Source organism: Streptopelia decaocto (genome assembly GCF_964273445.1).
Source record: "Streptopelia decaocto genome assembly, chromosome: 12".
Classification (NCBI taxonomy): Eukaryota; Metazoa; Chordata; class Aves; order Columbiformes; family Columbidae; genus Streptopelia; species Streptopelia decaocto.
In genome coordinates, this window is record NC_138667.1 from 15,624,493 (window position 1) to 15,647,894 (window position 23,402).

At 38.5% G+C, this 23,402-nt stretch overlaps 1 protein-coding gene across 1 annotated transcript in view; it reads left to right on the forward strand.

The window, feature by feature from the left end:
- The first annotated feature begins 785 nt into the window (after positions 1-785).
- The window catches only part of LCP2 (lymphocyte cytosolic protein 2), a 30,789-nt gene continuing 8,172 nt past the window's right edge, over positions 786-23,402 (forward strand). Inside the window, exons 1-15 of the mRNA XM_082064055.1 lie at positions 786-1,085; positions 3,954-4,016; positions 7,772-7,818; positions 14,264-14,332; positions 15,234-15,265; positions 16,072-16,106; positions 17,497-17,701; positions 18,407-18,507; positions 19,649-19,718; positions 19,930-20,013; positions 20,803-20,828; positions 20,920-20,939; positions 21,045-21,149; positions 22,002-22,032; positions 22,747-22,759. Of these exons, the coding sequence (XP_081920181.1) occupies positions 1,008-1,085; positions 3,954-4,016; positions 7,772-7,818; positions 14,264-14,332; positions 15,234-15,265; positions 16,072-16,106; positions 17,497-17,701; positions 18,407-18,507; positions 19,649-19,718; positions 19,930-20,013; positions 20,803-20,828; positions 20,920-20,939; positions 21,045-21,149; positions 22,002-22,032; positions 22,747-22,759 (979 nt within the window). The 5' untranslated portion in view covers positions 786-1,007. The remainder of the gene's footprint in view (positions 1,086-3,953; positions 4,017-7,771; positions 7,819-14,263; positions 14,333-15,233; positions 15,266-16,071; positions 16,107-17,496; positions 17,702-18,406; positions 18,508-19,648; positions 19,719-19,929; positions 20,014-20,802; positions 20,829-20,919; positions 20,940-21,044; positions 21,150-22,001; positions 22,033-22,746; positions 22,760-23,402) is intronic.

The following is a 23,402-nucleotide window of genomic DNA, read 5'->3' on the forward strand; positions in this document are numbered from 1 at the left end:
TATAGGAAGCTCCCAAAATCCCAGCGCTGGTGCAGTCTGCTGGAGCAGGTGTGTGCAGCGACCCCAAGATTCCCAGCAGCACAGCTTTGGGAGGAAGCTCCACGTCAACAAAAGGGAGAATGGATACACTGGGTTTTTGTAAAACCCGACACATCTGGAATTACTCAATGTAGTCCCTCTAAGGGGACCTGCTGATAAGATGGTGCCTGAGCTGGCTCTACATGACAGATGAACTGGTAATATTATGGTCCTGTGGATTTTTTTTTGGACACAAAAATCCTCATTAGAGGTAGCTGGAAAATGAAGCACTGAAACAATTCAAGTGTAATACTTTTTCGTCTAAGCTTGTCCATTTATTAGTAAGAGATAATAATTCCTTATCTGAAGGAATGTTGACTGTAATTTCATCCTTAATTCTCACATAACTCCTTATGTACAACTCCAACACTAAGCTTGTATTGTACAAATCAAAGAAAGCCAACGTGAGACTTCGGGTAGTAAGTTGAAGAAGTTTCTCTTAAGTGAACACTTTCTCATTTCGGGGTGGCTTGTCTGAGCCAGACTTGCACAGAAGCAGCAACCAAAGGTTATGCAGAAAATACGCAATATTTTTGTACTGTACGGAGTGTGTAAATATGCAAATATTCACATACAGTATTACAAACAAACAGGGTCCATAGGAGCTTGCTTATATGTAGCAGACAGAACATTTTCAACCCTTTGCTGTTCTTCCTTGTTTACTCATTTACATTCCGACAAAGGAAGTGGTGAGGCTGACGAGCTGACAACTGTTCTCAGAAGAGACCATTTTGTATTAGAGGAAGCAGCAGCTCTCTGGGGTGTCCTAACAAGGTCGTTTTTAATTAAACAGGACTCAGACAGGAGCTGCGTATTAGGGAAGGGACTACTGGACATGCTGGAGGTGCTCATGCAGAGGGGATTTATGGCTGGTTCATCCACAGCACTGCTATGAATGTTCTGTAACTGCCTAGAGGAGAAGACTTACCATGGATTTGCGAAACATTCCCTACCGTTCAGACGTGGTTACGTGGAACCCAGATGACTTAGCAGAGTATTTTAGGACGGTAAGTTTAGCTGTGTTTTCTCTTTGTGTGACGGAGGAGCAAACTACTGTAACAATATATGTATTAAACTTACATATTTTTATAATAGGCAAAGCTTGCGGCAAAACTAAAAGCAAAACCTCTGGCAATTAAGAAACTGAGCTAAACTAGCCACTGAAATTTATAAACAAATCTTGAAAGTGTGTTTTAAATTTGGTATAAGAGAAACTCATCGTCTTTCAGTGAAAATGTACACTTTACTGCAACAATTGTTGCTATACATTAACAGCTGTAGCAGACGTTAATGTGTGAAGGTTGCAATCTTTTGAGGTCATCTTTAATGATTTTCAGAAGAGGTATTATTTTTTCAAATTGCTCGGTGTTCACAAACAAGCCTCTGATTGTTTTTGCCAATCACATCCATATGAACCCAGCCAGAAACTTGACAGTTGTGGATACATGGACTCCTAATTCTTTCAGACGCAGCTGGAAAGACCTTTCACCTTTTGGTTTGACTTCCATCTTCTAAAACTTCTTGGGCAAAGCTCATGGCTCATGATTCCTGGCGACAGCTTCTTTCCTGTCATCATTACTTTTGTGAATGTTACCTCCTGTGACTAGCTAGGAACCTCTGTTTCTTTTGACATCTTTTCACTTGTGATGATCTATAAATTTCATTTTACAATGCAGAGGAGTTTCCACACTGAAGAAATACTTTGAAAGGCAACACAGGAATTCTCTGCCAATATGTATCCTCTGCACAGCAATACTGACACCTTTGTAATTGCCCAGGAATGTGTAACTAAGCCGATTCTACTGAAATTTAATTTGTGTGTTCTATGTAAATTGCTCATTTTTCAATTCACATCAGAGACAGTGCCTGCTCCATCTCCCTTGAAACTGAATATGTTCCTCCCAAAGTCCAAAACTGTTGCCCTGGAATTTATCAATCAGAAGATTTAGGATGATTTTCAAGTAATTCTAGCATAGCTGGTTAATTTTCAAGCAAGCTGTCAAGCTACACTTGTAAAACCTGGAACAGTTTGGGCTTCTTTTTGAAATAATGCAAAATGTTGTGTTTCAACAGCTCCAGTAAGTCTATGAGAGTTTTCTTTGGGGAGCTGAGGCAAGTTTGATATTAGAACGCAAAGCAAGATAATGAAGAAAAACACAAAGCCAAGGTTTCTGCCTACCCAGTCTGCAGAGAAGTGAGGCTGCTCACTACTTGCAGAGCTCTCATTGTAGGGTGCAGGAAAGTGAAACGAAGAATTGGAGGTGGAACAGATGAGATGATTACCGACAGGCAACCTCAGACAAATAGAAAAACATTACAGCAGTGGTGCATGGTGGTCTGGATCAACATTTCCAAGAGACTAACAGAGGAAATGGCTTCCTGAAGGAGTTGATAATGATATTCTTAACTGTGACAAAGGGATGAACGGTAACTGAATGGGCCTGGTTACATTAGTTTTTGAGTACCTCCCCTCTACTGATCCAGACACCCTCCAGGATAGAGATAAACTTGTCATTCCACTTTTGGGGAGGCGAATCAGAGCAAGAGCTGCCTGGAGTCACCTAAGAAATCTGTGTAAGACAATTATGTCAGCCTAAGTCAGCCAGCCCTGGGCAACAGCCATAAGTGACCAGACCTTCTCCCCAAATAAACACATACAATTTCCCACACACATATCATTAAAGGGTCAAATGTTATACCTTAGGAATGCTTATCTGCATCGGACTAACATATTTTGCCTGCAGCCATATGTTCAAAGTCCAGGATTCAAGTCCAAGAGGGCTACATATTTTTCTCCCCCTAAACTGTTATAATTATGGGATGATTTTCAAAGGACAAACACATTCAGATCTCTCACCAGAAGAGACTGGTCATGACACAGGGCAGTGGTAAGAATTTAGTCAATTTAGCTTACACCTTCCTACTAGCAAAATTCAGTGAGCATACGCACCAGTTCCTGCTCCGGCAGGGGGACTGCACTGGATGATCTTTGAGGTCCCTCCCAATCCCTGACATTCTGTGATCGGTAATTTATGTAACAGTGCTACGATGTATTCCTGGCATGAACAAAGACCTTAGTTTCTGTCGAATTCTTTATACTTAACAGTAACAATATCTAATTCATTATTCTAGGTGTGTTAACTTAAAACCAATTTTAACCTAAACCATACGTTCAAAACAGGGAACAACCATAAACACCAAACCTTCAAATAATCTTTAAAGGCTTCAATTTTGTTTGTTTGTGGGTTTTTGTTGTTGTGTTGGTGTTGTTGTTGGGGGTGTTTGTGTGTGTGGTTTGCTTTGTTTTGTTTGGTTTTCCCTTAAGTCCCCCAAATCACTGCTACTTTTTTGCCTGGTAAAAGCAGGATCCTGCCCTTTTTATGTACATGATCAGCTTCCAGAATGTACCTCCCTGTCCCAGATGCTACTGTGAAACGTAATATTATGGAAAAGCTTTCCAAGTATTACAGATCATTTCCAGGATTAACAAGAGGAGCTTCCAGAAGAGGAAGCTTTTTGATCACAACAATGAATTCAGGGACTAGGATCGTGGCTTCAGTACACTGAGATGCTGAGGTTTTGGTGTATTCCCTGTTTTCCACAGCTGTTCATTCCAGTCAGTACCACAACTATTCATTTCCCAAATATTTCTTTGGACCAGGCAACTGTGAGGTGGTTTTTAAATGTAAGGAATTATATGTTCCTAATTAATGAAAATCCTCAAGTCCACTGAAGAATCTTTGTCTTAAAAATGAAGAAAGTGAGCCACGTAGGCTCTAGCATTGAAGCATCTACTCAAATCTAGCCATATGCTTAAGCATCTTAATCCATTCTGATCATGAAGGGTACAATAATCATCTTCTTTTCCTTGACAGTTAAAGTATAAGGACTGTGAAAAAGTCGTGAGAAAGCACAGCATAAATGGACAAAGGTTTTTGGTAAGTAGAGTTGTAAACTTCTTTCCTGTAAGACTCCCATCAAGGGATTGTTTCAATTCCTCCTTGCTTTGCATTAGCAGATGCAAAGTACTGAGTTGGCAGATGGTTACTGAGGTACAAAAGGGAAAATTCAATGCCTTTGGTAAAATCAGCCAGGCAACTTGCTTTAAATATCGAATGTTGGGAACCCAAGCATGTTATTTGATATGCATGTATTTTAGTACTTTTTAAACTGACAGGGAAGTTATAAAACCACAATGTTGTCTTGAATTAATCTCTTCCTTTGTAGGAAGTGCTTGTTTTCAAATACTAACTAGAGAAAACTCCTATTTTTAAATTTTTCTCTCCTACTAAAGAAGACACAGACCTGATGAGGATGGCTGGCCTTCTAGTGGAATCCCTGTTTCATGCCTCTCTAGATAAATGAGATCTGTTCTGCAGCAATACATAAAATCAATTAACTTTAAGAGCAACAAAACTAGTAAACAAGGCCCCAGTGGGTTTAACTCAACACTGCTCCAGGCTTTGCCAACAGCTTGGCTTAACTTTAGTATAGTTAACAACTTCCATTGACACAGCTGCCGTTTTCAGGTCTTAAATACACATCCATGAAGATGTGTCAGGGCTTTTATTATTACTTCATTTTACTTATTTTATTTTATTTTATTTTATTTTATTTTATTTTATTTTATTTTATTTTATTTTATTTTATTTTATTTTATTTTATTTTATTTTATATTATTTTATTTTATTTCCAAATATTACCTATTCTATTTTTTCTCCAAATTAGTCACTTTGATAATATGTATAACGTCATAGTGGGGAAATCGATGCACACCTCTTCTAAAGCCTTCTTATTTTCTATTTACTTGTCCTAGTGTATCAAGCTTGTTGACATTTCATTGAAATGCAAGTACATTTTGCAGACACCCTTAGTAGGACCAGGATATTACATCCCCCTCCTCCTGGGTAGAGTCAGAGTGATTCAGTGGCTGTCGGAGGATTTCTCCTCCTGACCCCAAACAGCCCGATTGGCCTCAGCTCAAGCACTAAGGCTCTGTGGCTGGAGTGGGAGTTCTGGCTCTGGAAGTATTATGAAATTCTGGAAGCTTGTAAAGTACAATAACCACGTGATTTCTATATGGTTTTGGTAATTTTAAAAAAGCATTTCCAGCATGTTTCTGTAAATACATAGCTCAGAGTACATTGTTTCTTCAGAAGCATTGAAGATTGAAAGGATGGTTTTGTATTAAGCAAGCAGCTGCTCACATCTGCTGAGACTTTTTTTAAGCTTTTGACCTATCAATTATCAATTTGATAACGCAAAAAAGGTTCAGTTGTGCAACAGAACCATAAAAAGAGACTTTAAGTGAAATATTCTAGAGCACAACGCAATCTTGAAAAAAGAATTGCTTCTATGAATGTTTTTTCTAAGAAACATCTTGTCACATTTTGTAAGTTCTTGGAAACTGTCAAATTACATTTGCACAGAAGAAACTGTTAAGACGGAGTATTTGCAGGTTTTTTATCTGTTGCCAGAGCTGTATGGTAAACCTGACTGTAAAAATAAAGCTGTCTTATCCATCAGAATAACATCCTAGGTTCAAAGTCACCTTTCTGTATCTACTGGCTACCACAAGGAAAAACCAGTGGAGATGTAGTAGGAGTAAAACCAGAGGGATTCTGTGTAACTTAGTCTAATAAAATTCTATAGTATTTAAAATGGCAATGTGGCCCTTTCATGAGAGTTTAAACCCATAATATTCATCAGGTTTACCACCAGAAGAGAGGAGAGAAACTTTAAAAGTGTTTAGAAAAAGAATCTAATTTGTCACTAAATCCTGCAGAACATTTCCACAAAGGGAGTATATTTTCTCTGTTGTTTTTTTTTATTTTACTCCTGAGAGTACTCCCAGTGGCCAAATAGTGCTAGAAAACACAGATAGGATTTGTTCTGCCTCCAAAATCATTGATAGGGTTGTGAACCACAGTGTAATTGGAAAGTTGTTATTGTTGGCAGTACGAAAGACTGAAAGAACCATCTTATCATTCGTGTTCCAGTGGGGGTTTGCAAAGCTTGTGGTTAACTAAAGAAAACGCTTTCTCAAGAGTTGTTGTAATGCACTAATCTGTCCTAAACTTGGAGTTGCACGTGATGGAAGCAGAGGGGGGCCGACTCTGTGCAGGAGCAGCAGGAAAGCTCTGCAGCCTCTGCACATCTCAGCTCAGGAGGAATCTGCAACCCAATTGCCACGTCATGGTTGAAGGAGGAAAAAACTCTCCTCCTCGTCCCAATTTCTACAAAGATTTTTGTTAGGCTGCCAATGCTGCTCTTAAGTTCAAGGAGTTTTCAAGCTACATCTCCACTAGAACACGTGATTTTACATATACTGTTGTGTTACAGATGAGGTTCAGCACAAAACTCTGCTCCAGGAAATGGTGCGCTATTTTAAAATTCACAGTTTTACCCTGAAACTTTGCAGTCATGCACAACTTTGCCTAATTTCACCATGCAAACATGAAGGAATTCAAGATATCTGCAGTCACTTAAATACTATATTTTTAGCTGTACTAAAAAGATGCGAAACAAAACCAGCCTAAAATTGGAATCTACGGTAGAATTTTGCCTTCCCTACCAGGACAGCCCTTTACAGAGGACATTTCATTGCATATTGCTTTAACATCAGAAATTATTAAAAATATTTGAACTATTGTCATTTCCTATTTCCTGTGAAAAGCATAAATGTGGAATTGGCAGGGAGAACGCCACTGGTGAGGGTTTCCAGCAGCCTGTGCGCATTCTGCTGAGCTCACACCCATCAGCTGTAGCACATGATGTTACCACGGTGTAGATCTCGATTAATTGTTTGAAACTGTCCACTGAGACAAATTAGAGTTTCTCAAGTCTTCTTTAATAATAAATACGAGAAGATGTGTTTTCCTGTATGCTAAGTGATGGCAATGTACAAGTGAAAAACAATATCTAGAAAGCAAGAGAATGAAAAGAGGAAAAAAAAAAAAAGAACACTTAAAAATACTTCTGCAATTTCTTGGTTTACTGTCTGTTCACCTGCCTCAGCTTAACTATTCTGACAACCTCTAGGGAGGAAGCAGTTGCAGAAGAGGGTTTTATTTCCAGTTCTTTTGAGAAGCAGAGCAGGAACGGATTTTAACCTTGCCTGTCAGCCCATGTGACAATATAACACCAATAAAGAACAGGATTGGAATCCAAATCTGAAAAGTAAATGACTTGACTTCAACGTTGCACGGAGTTCCATTGGTTTGAAATTAATACTGGAAGTGTGGCTTATCTGCTGGTAAATAAATTTCCCCAGTTCTCAACTGGTAAGAACTGTTTAGGACTTTACCTCTCTTGAAGATCTTCTTAACAGACTGTCATTCAAACAGTCCAGCTACAGGAATACTTCTCTTTGATGTTAGATGTGAGAATTTTACCCAAGTCCTTTGTGCATAAACAGATACACATGGTGTGTGTTAAACTTTTAGTTAGTTTAATACAATTGGCAGCAATATGAAGTAAGCACCAACATCCAGAAAAAGCAGAGAGAGGATTTTTTTATGCAAATGGGCTCACTTCTGTCCTGTACCGTGAGCTGGCAGGCTGTTATCCTGCATTGCTTCTCTTTGCGCTTCACATTCCTATCAGTTGTAATTTCACACCACATTTTGAATATGCAAACTTCTGTAAGTCACATGGACAATTTTGTGATATATACCTTGTGTTTCCTTTTCAGAACATGTCTGAAAACGATATTCAGAAATTTCCCAAACTCAGAGTGCCGTAAGTAAAGCCAAGCCAATTTAACACTAAAAATTGCCTCAGCTGGTCTGCAGTGAAAACACGGCTGTTTGTTTGTTGCTCATTTTCCAGTTCCTGACTCACTCCCTCTGTGCATATTTTGATTTTGCTACAGGAGGTACAGTCTGCTTTGCCTTTGCTGAGGCAACAGAGCTTGTGTAAGATGTTTTGGTGAAGCTAAGAATACTGACAAATTTTGAAATACCTGTGTGGTCTGTCACATTCATGCACTCAGGGGTGAGCTGGTGGTAGATCTGAGGGCAGGATCAGATATGATCTCCATTGGATCAGATATGCAAGGACTTGAACTTGAAAGCCTCAGACAGGACATGTTTCTTAAGGTCATATCTATATTTTCACATAATAAAATTCCCAATAATAGGGATTGGTGGCATATGATGTGTTAGTAAGGGGGCCCATTTTTGACCTTACTGTCCATTAAAAGCAACCTTTAGCTATGGTTACCGAGACTGACATTACACCAGATTGTCTGTGAAAACCTCATTTTGCCATACTGTAAAACATATTGCTTGTATTTCTCTGATAATTTGTTCTTCCTTAACCAACCTTTGGCAAAATTGCCTTGTGTTCTCCTTGTCTGAACTTCTAATTTTGAGAACACACATATAAGAGACACTAATGTCATAGACAAACAGTTAAAATGAAATCTAAAAATGTGGAGTTGCTCCTATCTCCTTGTCTAATCTATTTATATCTCAAAAATATATTTTGAAAATTCAATTTTCACAGTCCACTTACCTTGTAACACTCTAGCAGAAAGTGAACGACCTTTTCTAGTCAGATCTTCTGGGTTTCTCAACAAGAAGAGAAGTCGAAATCAGGAGCTTTGAAAGAAGAGTGAGGATTGGTACAAAGCTTGAAGAACTGAATAAATAAGTAAAATAATACATCTGAATGAAAGTTCTGGAACTAATGCCCTTGTTCTCAGCTTTCTCCACAATTACAAACAGGGAAACAATTCACTGGAATATTGTGCCTATATATGGAAAAAGGTTGGCGTGATGAGGGGTCCTCCATGTAATTAATGCCACTGTTTAAAATGAAAATTCAGAGCTTTAATAGGAAAGAAAAATAAAAAATCACCAACCAACCAACACCAAAATAAACGAACAAACAACAAAAAAGCCTACAAACACCAGCAAAGCCAAACAGAATACATTTTATGGGTGGAAAAACCTGACTTTTTTTCTTTTAACATTAATTTCATTGCTTCAGAATCTCCATGCTCTCACCAAAATGGAAAGTGCTTGCTGTTGACTTCTACTAGAACACATTCACGCCTTACTTTTATATCATAATGCAAACCTCACCTAGTAGGAAGAGATTTTCTAGCAGCTGAAATACACATAAATGTATTGTATTTATAGTGCCTGATACTTAACAACAGTGCAAAAATCTGAGCATATTCTGTAAAAATGCTTAATATAAATAGCAAGTGCGATGCTTACAGCATTGGTCAGTGGAATGAATAAAAAGTACATATGATTCTCCATGATTCTCCAGTAACTTTAGCAGGGTTACACTGACCTACATGTATCGAGAACAGAACCCAGCACTTGTAACTCTACAGGGTTTGTGAACCACAGCCTACATCCACACAGACCTCCTGCGCAGGCTCTGGTTTTACTAAATACATACGCTTGAGCAAATCTACTGATCAGATTTTAAATATAACTGTGTCGTTACTTGGGGATGGTTCTGTGACTTTTACAAGAATCTTTAAGTGTCTAAATAGGTGACAGTTGTCATTGCAAAGCCACTTCCTGAAAGGAATAAAAACCCACACAAACTTCTGTTATTATTGACAGAATTATTATTTTGAAAACTAATCTCTATGAGCCATGTTACAGGTGCATATCTTAATTAATCTTTTCTTGGCTTATTTTTAAATACCAAAAATGGATTTAAACACTATTTGGAAAATTGAAATACTTCATAAAGTCTTTAAAACTCTCCACTAAATGGGCTCTTTACTGAAAACTTTGCTAAAAATTTACGTATATAAGGGTACCATATAAAAGGGGCTGAGGCATCCGGACGGCCCTGCAAGTTTTATTCGGGCTACTGTTTTGTAGGTGGAAGGGTTAATGGACAGTAAGTCTGCACAGGATCCACTGCAAAGGCCACTCAGAGACTTCCTGAGGGGTCATAACAAACTCCACATCCACCCACCTCAGTAGGGGTCACCACCCAACTTTCTCCTATGCCTGGCAAAGACACTGAGGTCTCGTATACATGGTGACCTTCAGTGGCACGATTAGGGAAATCTGTTCCACAGGGAGGTTGTGGAGTCTCCTTCTCTGCAGACATTCCAACCCGCCCGGACACCTTCCTGTGTAACCTCATCTGGGTGTTCCTGCTCCATGGGGGGATTGCACTGGATGAGCTTTCCAGGGCTCTTCCAACCCCTCACATTCTGGGATTCTGTGATGTCTATTGGGGCCTTATCTCTTCTGGAGGCTTGTGAGCACCAACTTTGTAATGGAGTATTTGAGAGGAGCAAAACCAAGAGTTGTCCTTGTCTTTGAGCCATGCATAAAGCTGTGCCAAACAGAGCATTAGACAACTGGAAACCCACAAGCCCTCCTTTCCTTGCAGTATCTAGGCATCTGCAAATTTGAAACTATTATTCTATTTTGGGCTTCTCTGATACATATGAAGTTTCAACTCTCATTCAGAATATTTATCTTGATGATGCTGTCACTCCTTGGAACCCTAAGACCTCACACACTGCTAGCAATCATAGGGAGAAGTTGATAAAATTAACTTTGCTTAATGCTAGGTTTTGATTTAACATGGAAGCCTTTCTTTCTTTCTTTCCGATTTATGTGCACAGTGGAATGAAAGGTCTTACTCAAGCACAAGGTCCCAAAGCAGAAGGCAGAGTAACAGCTCCACTCACCGCTTCCCTTTCACTCTTTCCTTTAGACAAGAGGGAGGTGGGAAAAGTCACTTGGTCTTTGCCAGTTGTGTGTTGTAGTTGAAGTGCTCTGGGTGGACATAGGGAAGAGGGAGTAAAGAGAGATTCTTGGGCTGGTTTAAAGCTCCATTTCCAAAGGCAGTGCTTGGACACACGCCGAGATTCAGGCACTTCTTCAAGCTAGAAAGAAAATGCCACCACATAGTATTTCTACTTGAATATATATCAATACATTTCTATTTGAAGATACAGAGTACCACCTTTAAATCACTAGGTAAAAGTTGACTTTTAAGAATATTAACCAATTAACCCGTAGTTGCAGTTCTATGAAAATTCTATTCTGTTTCAGTGACCTACATACATCTGCTAGGGCACTGATGAACTGGCTTGAAAATCTGATACTGCCTGATCACATGTGGTGGAACCCATACATTGGTCAAACAGGGAAGGGATATGGTATATTTTACACAGAGCAGACATTGAATATCTGTCTTAAGCACTAAATGAAACTCAGAACTAATGGCGAGGGTGTAATTAACATTTTGATAATAAATCTAATGAAACAAAAGGCCAATATACAGCTTAAGGGACACAGGGAGAGTTTTCTTATTGCTCATTATCACTATTGGCAGTCACAGAAGGTCATAAAATTCATAGTTGTGGATAACAAATGTGAGTCTCGCAAAATACTTTAATGCACATTCACTAATTCAGAATTAATAAACAAGAAAAAGCAAATATCTCATTCAAAATAATGTTGGTGGTTGATCAATACCTGAACCATGATCTAAGCACTGAAGTTAGTCTTTGCCACTCCTATTGTTTGCCATCTTGAGATAAGATATTTCCAGGTTTTCAGGAAGCCAAGGCACTAATACAGGCCGTTGTTCCTTTGGCTGTCCTCAGTGGCAGGTTGCTGGCAAACCTGAGATTTGAAATTTTCAACCTTGGTCAGAAAGCTGATGGTACTTGTGAAAATTTCCAGTAATAAACAGAGCATCAATGGCAGTAAAGCACATAATTGCATCTGCCATTTCGAGTGTGGCAAGTGTGCTGAGTTCTGAGCCTACAAATATGGCCCAGTCTGAAAGCCATTCTGCTTTCAGGAAAGCCCAAGTGCAAACCCAAGAATTAGGAAATCTGTGATGCCATTCTCTTCTGTAAAGGCATGGCTTGGGCAGAGGTGAATGTGTGCACACTCTCTCAGATGGCACACTAAAGGTTGTTGAAAGGTTTAGAACATTTCTAATATTCAGGCAGTTTCGAAGCCAACATAACAGTGTTGCATCTGCCCAACAGACTTTTCTCAAAGGCCAAAACCAAAGACTGCATCACAAACTGTGCTCTTGACACTATGCAATTATACAACTTCCTGGCTCTAGAGGACTTTGCCTTCCACCCCACTCACCTATCTGGAGTCCTTTATTGCAATGCAGGTAGAATGGATTCTAGTCGTGACAACAATATCTGCAGTTAGCAAAGAAACGCCACTTTTGGATTACTGCTTTGGGAGTTGGTTGTGTGGTGGTGTTTCTTTATTTTTTTATTTTCGACTTCCTGCCAGTTTTGAGCTAAGCGTCTGGTGGAGGCGGTAGAAAGAGAAGTCTGAGTAACATTTTCTGCAAGTGCTGTTGCCTTATCCTCTCCTATCATCCACTCCCACAGTGCAGAGAGCAGTGTGGTTGGGGCACTTCCTTCCTCACATGACTACAGACTCGCTGCACCGACCTTCTGTGATCATGTTCCTTGTAAAGCGTTACCATTCTAAACTTTGCTTTCTTCTAATAACCCCTCTGAGCCACTGGTTTGAAGCACTTCAAATAAACTTGAAGATTAGACCTCGTATTTTAAATAGTAAATGATTAATTTTTTTGGCAGCAAGATAAGATGAGCTACCGTTTCAGTTTTTCCTCAAAAACCAATTGGTGTAAATTTTCATAGGGGCCAGCCTAGTTTTACTCCAGAAAACTTCTACTGGTGTCTCATTCACACCCAAGGAAGTCTGAACTAAAAAATTAGCTCTGAACCCAGCGATCTTCATAACTGAAAACAAACACAAAATCACAGAAGATCTTTCCTCTACCTCTTCTACAGCAGAGAATAAGCCACACACGAGTTCTGTAATCTCAACCAAAGAGCTGCTATATGCAGTTCACCCCGAACATTTCCTGATGTTTCGATGGAACTGATGATTCACACAGCAGCCGCCTTATCACTTTGCAGCAGAAGGAAATTTCTTGTGCAGGGGAGTGTTGATTGCATGGGAAAGAAGAGCAAGAGGAGTCCTATGTCCATCACTTGGCATTTTTGTTGCTTTATACAGTTTACTTAGGTAACGATGTCAGATCTAGACAGCTGTAATCCTTCTCAAATTATTGACATTTGCGCACATGCTTATTTCAAAAGCGGCAAGTATGACAGTATTTGTTTCAAATCAGCAAATTCCAAAGCACTGTCTTAAAAAAAGAAGAAGAAACCCCCAAAATATTTTTCCTCTGCCTTTCTATTTACATACTTGGATCCTTACATATCCTCAACTTCAAATTACCCATCTTCATGCTGTTCAGACAGCACGACCATACTGATCAGAAATTGCTTGTTATCTGATACTTGCTGGCAGCCTAATCTGTCCCCATAGCACTTTCCATAATCAAATAGAGCCTTAAATTTATCTCTTAATCTGAATTACAGTCAGGTAGGTATCAGGAAAGTAGCAAGGGCAAGAGAAGGGACATTCAAAGTGTGAAAAAGATTTTCAGCATGGTTCAAGATCAAAAAAATGGTATGTTAAAAGACATGAAAGGAGAAGAAAAACAAAACTGCGTGTTAACTGCCTGGCCACAAACAGATTTTATAATACTGATACAAAGCTTGATTGATGAGTTTTAAGATGTATGGAAAAGAATTCAGCAAACAATAAAGCTAAGATTTTACAGAATTTAAAACCTGAGATAACAGACATTTTGAGTTCCTGATTTTTTTTTGCACTACCTTTATTTCCAAAATTGCTGTCTCTGATAGACCTAAATAACATAAGCTAGCAGTAAAATGGGATGTTTTTAACCAGCTGTATGTAACCAACTTGCTTTGGTTCCCACAGGACTTTCTTGGTGGGACCTTTCCTCAAAAAGAAATAATGAGAATTAAGAATCAGAACTTGACTCATCACCATTACTTAAAGCAGTATTCAAATCGGTCATGTCTACCAGACCCAAAGCTTTTAAGGCTTGCTGGGATTCAAGTTGATTTTTAAACTTGATCCAACAATATGTAAAAATGTCAGTGAGATATACTCACTGACAGTGAGATATACTACAGTGCAACTCTGCAATAAGATGAGAAGTTCAATATTCTTACCACACAGTAAATAATAATTCTGAATCACCAGATTTAATTCAGCAAATAATGAGGGAAAGCAGCTAAGAAAATTGCTGACAAGTTTTAAGGAGTTTTTTAGAAACTATTTTTTGTGTTTCTTTTAAATAGAATTGTGAGTAAATTAAGTCAAGAAATAAACAGAAATGAAGGGAGGCTCTCATCTTTCCTTCAAAAATGGTAAGTAAAACAATTCAGCTCTCTTTTTCAAACCTTTCAGATATAGATTTTCTGGACTGTTTTCCACTCCATCAATAATACCTGGGTCAGAGGGACAGCCTGGAAATTAGATAAAATAAAGCTCTGTTTTGTTACTGTTATGTGTTAAGAGTAGCAAAGCCTGAGCCCATGAACACTCTAGATACTTCTGCCATGTCAAGAACCAAGCAACATATACATCTCACAAAATTTTCCACCTTAGTAAATTAATCTTTAGGAATGCTATAGAGCCCAGACACATTACTGCATCAATAAATCATCATTAATGCATTTCACAGACGTATACATTGTTACACTTTTTAATACTTTACAACTTACCATTGAATATAATATTCTTGCAATAGAAAAAGAGCAAAAATTGCAAGAACATTACATGAGAAAAGAAAGATTTATATTAATTTGCAAGGAAAATCTAAGCGTAGTCTACATAACATGGTTTTACATCATCTGATAACAATTTTACACCTTTGCATTGAGTTCAAAACTAGAATTGAAAACCATAAAAATACTTATCAAACCTACAAATATGTATGAACTCGACTTTCAGCAGCTTGAATGGAATTAGTAAAGAAAGTTTCTAAGTTCAGGACTGTGTCCCTAATACATTTATTTACTGAGCCACTTTGTTTCTAAATACTCAATGTCTCTGACTTGACTTTTTCTCAAGACAGTTTAGCTTACATTAGGATCCTGCATGTGAAATGTGACATAGTGTGTTTTTGACAGTTGGGGCAAAATTAACCTTACCTATATAAACTTCATTCTACTGGTAAAGTTTCACCTTTATTCACAATAGATTTCAGTATGCTTCAAACATTTAAGAATTGCAAATGGAAATAATTCATTTGTATCTTTGTTATAGGGGTCAGTCACAAAAATGTCCTGAAAATACAGGTAAGTACGTACTGGCAGATAGTCTCTAACAAGAAAATGTATTAAAAAATGTTAACATGTTAATCATCGCAGGGTGGAGTAAAGGGGCGGGGAGTGTAACGCAAGCCAACAAATAAGAAAAGATCAGAGCACAAAGAAGTTGCAAAAAGAATAGAGAGTAATTACAGGAGAACAAGCAAGAAAAAATAGTTTTAAAATAGAAAAGATGCTAAAGAAAGGCAAGAACAGAGACATTAACATAAGCATCCCCACACTCCCTTTCTTTAACCCAATATATGGTATCAGTGCTTATATATTTCTGTTCCAACACCTCTGCCCCTTGCCCCTACTTGTAGCAGCGCCCTGTGTTAGAGATGTGCATTTCAAGGTGCCTGCCATCTTCTGAATTTTTATTTCATTTAGTTGCTTAATAGGCCATGAGCACTTAGAACTTCTGCAAGCCACCATGTTCCCGCAGTCCTACTGAATTTAAAAAAAATATTGATATGAAAGCTAAAATAGTGTTTAAAAAAAAAAAAAGATAAGAAATTGGTGCTCATTCTGAAAGCATTCTACATCAAATCATATTTAAAAATGGAAGTGTAGGACAAACCTGAAGAGACAGCACATGTATCATCTCACACAAGGATAGCTATATTCTTAGTTCTGAATCAGAATATTATTCGTAGTACCTACCTTGTTCCTGTGACACAGTCTTGTGGTTTACAGCTGGTCTGGGATGTGTTGTGTCCTTCTTTGTCAAGTTATATCTTGATAGCTTGAAGTTGCACAAGCTAAGAAGCCTGTGGTTATGCTTCTTTACACAGGATTCAATCAAGAAGATGGTGGCTGGTCTTCATTTGTGAGTATCGGGTTTAACAAAACCTATGGGTTGAATGGACTGCCTCTTTTGTAAGGTCTATCATTCCTTGCGTTATCTACTTGGGGCAGCACGGATGGAGTGAGCGGTGGCAGGGGCTGTTAGGATGAGGAGAAAGAGAAGCAGGACCATTCATGGTTGGAGCAGCTGAATAAAGATTTCTTCCCTGAGAAAAGGGTCTCCCGGTGCCACAAGGCAGAGCTCCAGCAGGGCAGAGCTCCAGCAGGGCAGAGCTCCAGCAGGGCAGAGCTGCCGTCCTGCAGCAGAGTCACGCAGAAGCTCACAGCCTACGGCTGGGTCTCTGCAGAACCAGAGCTGAATTTTATATACCCGTTTCAAGCTCTGAAAAGAGGTGGCTAGCAAAGGAAAGGTTGCTATGTTATCCACTGGCAAATTCTTGCCATTTTATTCTCTAGAGTTGCTGTGTTGAAGAATCTAACTTTTCAAAGCCAGCTAGACTGCAGAAGTTCCTTTTGCCTTTCAGCATAGAAAATGCATCGATGAATGTCATTAGGTGAAGCACAGACAACTCAGGTAGCTAAAAGAATAATCTAACTGACACACAGCCAGGGTTTATGGAGATCTCTTACACTGACCAGTGAAAATGTTTGGTTTTTTTTTTTAAAAATGAGGGATTTTTGAAAAAACACTGGCTCCTAAGTTTGCAGGAGATTGGCTGTTATTTTAGAAGCACAAAAGGTGAAAGTAACCACTTATAGAGCACCTGGGCTCTGTGTCAATGCAGAGCTAGTCTGGAACTTTCAGCCAAGATACCAATGACAAATTGAATATTCCTTTTCTTGTGAGCCTTGGAAGAGTGCACAGAAGATGTGGCAATGACCATTACCCTATTTTCACTGTGATCTTATTAGGTCCTGCAGGTTGTATGATGCTGTTTTGGCTCTGGTCAGTGGAGAACACCAAGACTCATATAAAAGACCTCATTTTTTCTGAAGCACTTTTAAAAAGTTGAGTTGCAGGCTATAGCATACATACTATTAACTACAAATGAATACCAACAGGTATAAACAGCTGCTCCAGTGTGTTTCTAGGAGGCACTGATTTGTTTGCTGGTGCTTTGTCTGTCACCTAAAACAAAAGCACTGTGCATTTCAGTAAACAATAACCTTATTTTAACCTTCCACTGCAGTGACTGTAATAAAATGGTACTCGTTCACTTTCTTAAGCTGTTGAGTGCTGTATGCATTAATAAAATGCTGCCTCCTTTCCCCATTTTATTTCAACAGACAATTTTTTTCACTCAAACTGGTTGTAAAAAAACTCAGTATCTTCCAGAGAAAGGTGACAAGGAAACTGCACGGCAGTGTTTAGGATCTGGTTACAGCATCCATCTTTTCTGTACATTTGCCAGGACGAAGAAGATGATGATGACTACGAAAGCCCTGATGATGACCAGGAAAAGGAAGATGAGGCTGACTATGAATCACCCACAGAAGAACCTGAGGAAGCAGAACATGACAGTGATGGCTATGAGCCACCTCCATCCAATAATGATGAAGCACACCACAATGTCATATTTCCTGCCAAGTCCCTGGCAAACAACACAGATTATATAGGTAATTACTAAAAATTAAATGTTATTATTAATTTGTAAATTATATTATCACACATTATCAGCCACATTTTAGGTGGCTGGTAATGGAATATATTTTTTTCCGTTAAGTGTAGTTCATGAATAAGATTTAGTGACACAGGCTTATTGCATGTTTGTGGCTTTTTGACTTTTAAAGCTAAATTTCCTACTTTGGACAAGCTCTGTTGGGTTAAAGATTAGCTTTGTGTGATGTGTGCATTATTTGGCCTTTGGTTTGAGTCTGCATGACATTAAACACGTGCATACTGTATTATTAGTAGTGCAACTTTGAACAGAGCAAGTTGTCACAACAGTCGCAAAAAACTCTAGTAAAAATTCGGAAAAGAAAGAGATTGGCTTTCTCTGCCTGTTGTTTTTTAATGCCTGATTCGTGCAGAGTCCAAAACTGCCCATCGGCCTGGCTGGTGTTTCACACAGTCACTGCAGCAATGAAAACAGTGTGTGCCAACATATGGAGTCACCTCACCCCCAAAGGGACGAGCCTGTAACTCCCAAAACAACACTGATCATAAAGCAACTGTCATTATGTTCTAAAACAATGTCTTTATGATATACTAACTTCCCTATGCAGGTTACTGCGAGGGCTCTTTTTCATAAAGATCTAATGAGAATAAAATAAGCGAACGCTTTGTGTAGCTGTTTACTTTGGGATTTTTGTTTCCTTTAGACAGACCTCCATCAACCAGATCACCACACCAGCCTCCAGTGCCACCCCAGCGACCTGGTCCATCCCCAGTACCACCCTCATTTGGGGGAAGAGGTGCTTCTGTATGTTTCTGTCTTAATATTTCACCTATTTCCTTTGCCATTACCTCCTTAGAAGTCCAAGTGTAATACCATTTTTATAGAGATAGAATATATAGAGGAAGAATTTCAGCCATCAAAATAGATTTGAACTCTGTTCCAGAGCAGCCAGCCATTTTTTCATGAAACAATTAAATTTAATGGGAAAAATATATTATTTCACATAGCTGGAAATTTGTGAATGCTTCTCCACTACAAATTATAGATTTTGATAGATCCCTCTGTTTCTTTAGTGATATTTGTAAAAATATCCAAGCTATACTTCTAGCAATTGTCCAATTGAATTAAGATCACATAAAAGTATAAGGGACTGTATGAGAACCCTAATGACCCAGATTTTTTTTCCTTTTTTTGGTCCTGTGAATATTTCAAAACCAAAAGCTATTGTGCTGTTTACAGCTGGCACTCTAGGTTCACTGTAGGCCAGAAAAGCTGCACATTTGATCTACCCATGTGCACATGTAAAGGTAATTTTAGGATGACAGAGGGACTTTTGGTGTGACCCAGTGTCACAGTCTATGTAAATAAACCACACATGACTCTTAGGTGCCATGAGCTCTCTTTGGAATAAGAAGGGACATTGGATGGCATTTGTCTGGAGAGCGTAGGTTTAGATGCAAACATCTTTTGCCGCTGCTGACAGCACAATGCTGTTTGACCCCAGCTCTCCCAGTAACGAAGAAAGTCCTTTCTCCCCTGCCTCAAGCAACAGCACAGACAACACATATTTGTCAACTTCAATTTTACATCCACTAATTTCAATACCACTTTTCAAAATTAACACCTGCTGCACTGAAGGGGCAAAGATACAACAGTGTTGTTGAAGCTCCTGTTGCTTTCCTTTGACAATACTCATGCCCTCCCCAAAGATAACATCCCACTAGAATATTCCCTGTGAGACAAAAGACAGGCAATTCTGCATCGAACAAAAGAACACATATGCAGGTCACTCTTGAGGAGCGCTAATGGCTTCTGTCCTTCCTGCATTGGACAGAGCCCTGACCCCTGTGCTGAGACAGAGACCGATGTGGTGCGGTGCGGTTAATATGCTAAAATTAAAACAGGTGAAGACACACTTTAACCACATGTAAAATATTTGTTTCAGCTGCCAGCTTTTCCTCCTGCACCAAGCAACAATGACTTGAGTAGAGACAGAAATATCAAGCCTTTGAAACGTAAGTCCAGCTGGTTTTCTCTTTGCAAAGCTCTCGCCACAGGCTGGGTAGCGCTTCACTGTTGCCTGTATCTCCTCAGTTCCACTCCCTTCTACTATTTATACAGATGCCTCACTTGTTATTCTAAGAAGTAATACCTGTGCATGGCTATGCAACATAAAGATATATTGACCTATACCAGCAAATTATCTCACACAGCTTTTGTGTTTAGCCACAGCTCCTTCCATAGACAGAAGCACAAAACCCCCTCTGGATCGCCTTGCTCCCCCATTCGAAAGAGAAAGCCTGGGATCAGGTCAGTATTTGCTTATGCTAATATCAATGGGGTTTTTATTAATCATTCAAAATTATCAGTTTGAATATCATTCATGCAAAAGAGCAGGCTCAAGCAAATGTACTGTAATCCAATCACACAGAAGGTGATCTGTTTATGGATAAATAACGGGAGTAGTATTCACAAAGTGAAAGAAATTGTATCTAGAATGTAGCAACCCTAGTTCAGGACTAGTTGAACAGAAAGACATCATGAGATCCCTGTGCAGTAAAGGTTTGATGTAATATTTAAGTGAATGAACAAGGGAATATTTAGTAGGTTAAAGGAAGAAATAACTCTTACATACAAAGCTAACAAAACTCTGCATACACTACTATATGTAATATGGCCTACAGATTTAAAAGAATGCTGAGAACTGAAAAAAAAAAAAACAAAATGGCATTTGTTTCAGACTTGTAAACCATGTTCTACAGAGGATCTAAAGAGACTATGATTTTTATTTATTGTCTAAACACTTTCATCTGGTACATAATGACATAAAAGTATCCAGTAATTTGAAGCTGAATCATAGAAACTGTGTAAAACCTGCCACTCTGAAAATTTTAAAATTTTCCTGTAATAAGAACTACTGCAATTTTGCAAAGCAAAAATATTTTTCTGGCTTCCATCTCCGGAGGCTGAGTGCTTCAATCTGCAAAATTCACTTCCGATGATATTCAAAACCTGTTTATTTCATAGAAAGTTTAATGAAATACCTTAATTTTCTTTTTTTTGTTTGTTTTTCTAAATGTAATCTTTTAATATTTTCAGGGCGGAAGCCAACCTTCCCTGAAAAGGTAAGGCCTTTGTTGTTTGGTGCTTATTAATGTTTTTAACCTATTGTGACACACTTACACATTCTCTTAACCATTCCTTGTTGTTTTACAGCCTCTGACTTCGCAGCTAAGGTAAGAGTTTTGCCTTTGGAAATGAGACTCTCCATGCCTCTTTTACCCAATATTTTTTAATAAGCAGATTTTTGCCTTTATTTCATCATCTTGCTCCTGCTCTAGATCCCTGGGAGAACAACTAGCAATGATGCCAAAACCTCCTGTCCCACCCAGCGACAGATATGAAAGAGGCAATCCGTCTCAACTAAGGAAGCAAACCCCTGTAAAGTAAGTGTTCCTTTAATTGAAATTTAATGACAGTATAAATGAAATTTAAGAAAAATATGGATAAACAATACAGGATAGCATAATTTACTGCTACTGCATGACACTAGTGTCTGCAGATATCAAAGTTTTGCTTTATGAATATGTGAAAAATGTCTCTCTCCAGCCATATCCCAGCCACTACGTAGGGCATGACTCACTTCTAAGTTGCACAAAGATATATATTATCCATGCTTATTCCAGCAGATCAAGTTCTTGATCTAGTGAACATTCATGAATCCTATTGCTCTCTTTTTTAGGGTGTTAGGAAAAGGAAGCTTTACTTTCCTACTGTTGATTTTACTAGTCTGCGGAACTCCTTAATATCAAAGAGCATTCTGCAGCAGAAGCAGCTCATTCTCTAGCATTTTGTAGATAACTTGTGGGCTGGACAGTGTGACCGATCTTAAACAAACTAAGAAAGTAATTGAGATCTGCTAACCAGCCAGGATAATTTATCTGACAAACAAAGACTGGAAGGCTTGTCATGAGCTCCAACAGTGTTGCAAAGTACTACAAATGAGTTCAAGATTTGAAGTTTAATGTTTCATTATTGTAAAATCTTGTTTTCAGCTATAATCAATTCATCAGACAATTTCCTTGTTGATAGGATCAAGATGGGCAGAGGACTAGCATAGCGTCCTATATTATTAAATTCTAAAGTTAGAATTTTTTACATTTTTAATGAGGAAAAAATGTTTCTGCATTCATTTGGTCTGTAAAACTATAAATTCATGTCTTAGTTGAAAATACAGCCTAATGCACACAAAGTGTATGAGTAATCATCCATCTCTGATTTTCTCTTTTTCATTTCAGGCAGGGTTGGCCACCACACAAAAAAAATGAAGTAAGTGTAGTCTCAAAGCAAATATTTAAATATATAGGGGCTACAGTAAAATGAAGTACCTGTATAAACTAATAATGCTGGAAAAGGTAAACTCGTTTCTTTTATCAGTCATAATGAATACTGATGGATCTTTTATAGCACATGGTTTCTTTTTAAACAGTTCTTCTACATCAATCTCAGTTTCTTCCCTGAGTACTTCATAATTGACAACAGGAAGAGAAAAGCCAGATTTTGTTTAGGTTTGGGGTTTGCTTTGTTTAGGTTTGTTTGGGTTGGGTTTTGTTTTGTTGGGTTTTGTTTATTTGTTTGGTTGGTTTGGGGGTTTTTTTGTTTGGTTTTGTTTGGTTTGTTTTCTTTCAGCTTAAGCTGGCCTAAGGATTTCACTTTGAGCTGTCTCTGAGAGCCTACACTTACTGAAAGAATGAGGAAAGTTTACACCTCCTGAGAGTTTCTGACTACTATGGGTCCAGATCCATTCTGGGACATCCACCTCACAGCTTACTTGTAAATAATAGCTGCACCTTAATGAAGGAACCTAATTATTTGGTGTTGCATGAAGATAGAAACCCCAGCATTTTAGAGAAAGTGACAGTATAGATAGTAGAGTCCTGGTATACTCAAAATTCACCAACTTCCAGGTTTTTGTTTTGTAAAATATTCCTAAGAATTGTGCTATAACAAGTTACTAATATTTATTTTCTTTTGGCTCCCCAGGAGGAAGAAGAGAGTAAGTATTTCTACAGTGATGTTTAAAACTTAGTATTTCTTCATCATAGATCTGAAATAAACAAAACAAAACAAACACTTGTTTCTTTAGAGCCATTTCAAAAATGAGGTGGTATCTTGACAGGTTGTAGAATGCTTACAAAGGCCCTCACACAGATTTATATAGCAAAGCAAAGCTGCAAAACGCAGGAAATCACTGGCTAAGAGCTTCCCTCAGTCAGCCAGTTATAAGACAGCAGGATTTCTTATTTTGAAACGCATTACATTTGAGAAACACGTGATCTGCACACAGCATCAAACAGCCAGGCATGGAAACCAGGTATCCTCCCGGTTTTCAGCTAAACCTTCAGTCAAAGCCTGCTGGTACTAGTCTTCTGTGTAATGTTATTTACTCTAAAGCACAGAAGCAAAACTTGTTTCATGCAATAATAGTCTTTATAAATTACTTCAAAATCCTGGTTCCTAAAATGAAGTAAGTTGGTAAAGTGGTGCCATAACAGAAGCAGAATGTTTGGTCAAGTCTCTACAAATTACTGCTGCCTCTAAGACTCAATAAAGAACAGCACTATTTAAGCTGTGCAGGGCACAGTTAATCTGTTCTCCCCTTACCAGTAAAGTCTGAGGACACTGCTGAAATAAAATGT